This window comes from Phoca vitulina, unplaced genomic scaffold (assembly GCF_004348235.1).
Source record: "Phoca vitulina isolate PV1807 unplaced genomic scaffold, GSC_HSeal_1.0 scaffold58, whole genome shotgun sequence".
NCBI lineage: Eukaryota > Metazoa > Chordata > Mammalia > Carnivora > Phocidae > Phoca > Phoca vitulina.
This window is the reverse complement of record NW_022589761.1, coordinates 7,369,599-7,371,505: the sequence shown is the minus strand read 5'-3', so window position 1 is coordinate 7,371,505 and position 1,907 is coordinate 7,369,599. Positions and strand designations below refer to the sequence as shown.

Here is a 1,907-nt window from a genome sequence, read left to right as displayed (position 1 = left end):
TTGTTAAAGAATTATATAATGTTTATTAAATGCTTTATGTTAATGAGTTCTTAGTGGATTATTTTCTAGGTGATAGAGTATCTTAGTTGCATTAAGAAAAGTGGAGTTTGGGGGCATCTGGTGGCTCAGTTGGTTAAGTGACTGCCTTCAGCTCAGGTCATGATCCCGGAGTCCTGGTTTGGGGGCGCCTGGGTGGCTCAGTTGGTTAAGCAACTGCCTTCGGCTCAGGTCATGATCCCGGAGTCCTGGGATCGAGTCCCACACCAGGCTCCTGGCTCAGCAGGGAGCCTGCTTCTCCCTTTGGCCCTCTCCCCTCTCATGCTGTTTCTCTCTCTCAAATAAATAAATCTTAAAAAAAAAAAAAAAGAAAAGGGGAGTTTGGGAATGAGATACACAGTACCAAGAAATGAAATACAGGCTCCTGCCATTTAAAATTAGCCATCCAACACATTTAGAGAATAAATTAGATCTGAAAAAATGACAGATACCTGTATATGGCCTGGAATTATACACACTAAATCTACAATAGGGATAGGATTGAGAAACAATGGGTCTTTGACATTTATCATTAATTTTCATATATTTACTATAAAAATATGAAGTCATGTTAATATGTATTCATTCTACATAATACCTGAGTGCCTTGTCAAATTTTTTGAACTATTCAAAAGAGTTTATCCATCCCACTCACTGCATACTAATTAGAAAGTTAAAAATTATGTTTATAATGGAAAGGTCTAGTAGTCACTACCTCAATCAGTGAACAAATTTAGCAATACCAATAGTAATATCCAGCAATACTGGGACAACTTATTTTACTTATATAATGACACATTTAATGCTTTATGTTATGCATAGTATATCTTTTGCTAAAATAAGTACATATCATTTTATTTTTACCAAAACTGCTTCTGTATTTATTCATGAGGAAACAGACAAATCCTAAAAGTTTGACATTCTACCAAGCCTAGATTCTAAAAATGGTAGTATCAAAAAAATTACCAAAAAAGTGGTGGTGGTGACTGTTCTCAGTTAAGAGATTATGAGAGCCTTGATCAGATCCTTACTTAGAAAAACATTTTATAAGCCAGTTTTTTTTCAGGTTTTAAAACTTTTTATTGCATATTTAAAAAACTGTGCATTCCAATAATTAAAATCATTTGAGCAAACTAATGGCACTCCGATTAAACTGCATTTTACAGCCTGCAGGTCACCTTGGACCAGCTTGATTTTTACTCTAGATTTCACAGTCGTCCCTCCCAGCTTCTTCCTTCACCAACATGCAAGTTCTTTTCCTTCCCTGCCAGCCAGACAGGCTGATGGGAGAGGCAGGCGCCTTCGTTGTCAGTAGTTCTTTGATGTGAAAAGGGGCAGCACAGTCATTTAAACTTGATCCAACCTCTGTGCATCTTACAAAGTTAAGCAGCTAAAAGAAGTAAAGAAGGCAATGCTTGTGGAATGTACAGTGCATATTGGCGGCACATGCCTCATTATGATTTGCCTGCTTGCTTCCGTTCAATCGTTTCTTTTGAAGGTAGTGGATTTTTCTCTTGCGTTTCTGTCTTCTTCAATTTCGACTTATCGAATTTCTCAATCTCAGCCATGTAGGGTTTGTCAGACATGGTTGCAGAGGAAGCAGAGCAAGGTGCATGAGCAAGCGAAGTCCGGTCGGCACAGTGGCCGCTGCCGAATCTTTTTTTTTCCAAAGACTTTTTTTTTTTTTTTAAAGATTTTATTTATTTATTTATTTGAGAGAGAGAATGAGAGAGAGCAAGCACATGAGAGGGGGGAGGGTCAGAGGGAGAAGCAGACTCCTTGCTGAGCAGGGAGCCCGATGCAGGACTCGATCCAGGGACTCCAGGATCATGACCTGAGCCGAAGGCAGTCGCTTAACCAACTGAGCCACC

General features: G+C 39.0%; 1 protein-coding gene across 1 annotated transcript; it reads right to left on the bottom strand.

Moving 5' to 3' along the window:
- Positions 1-1,475: 1,475 nt before the first annotated feature.
- On the bottom strand, positions 1,476-1,676 carry LOC116623329 (thymosin beta-4-like). Its single transcript, XM_032390416.1, has one exon. It carries the CDS (start codon positions 1,620-1,622, stop codon positions 1,491-1,493), a length of 132 nt encoding a protein of 43 aa, XP_032246307.1. The 5' UTR covers positions 1,623-1,676; the 3' UTR covers positions 1,476-1,490.
- Between the last annotated feature and the right edge of the window lie 231 nt (positions 1,677-1,907).

Coding starts and splice junctions, on each gene's coding strand:
- LOC116623329 (XM_032390416.1), bottom strand. CDS start 1,622: ATGTCTGACAAACCCTACATGGCTGAGATTGAGAAATTCGATAAGTCG.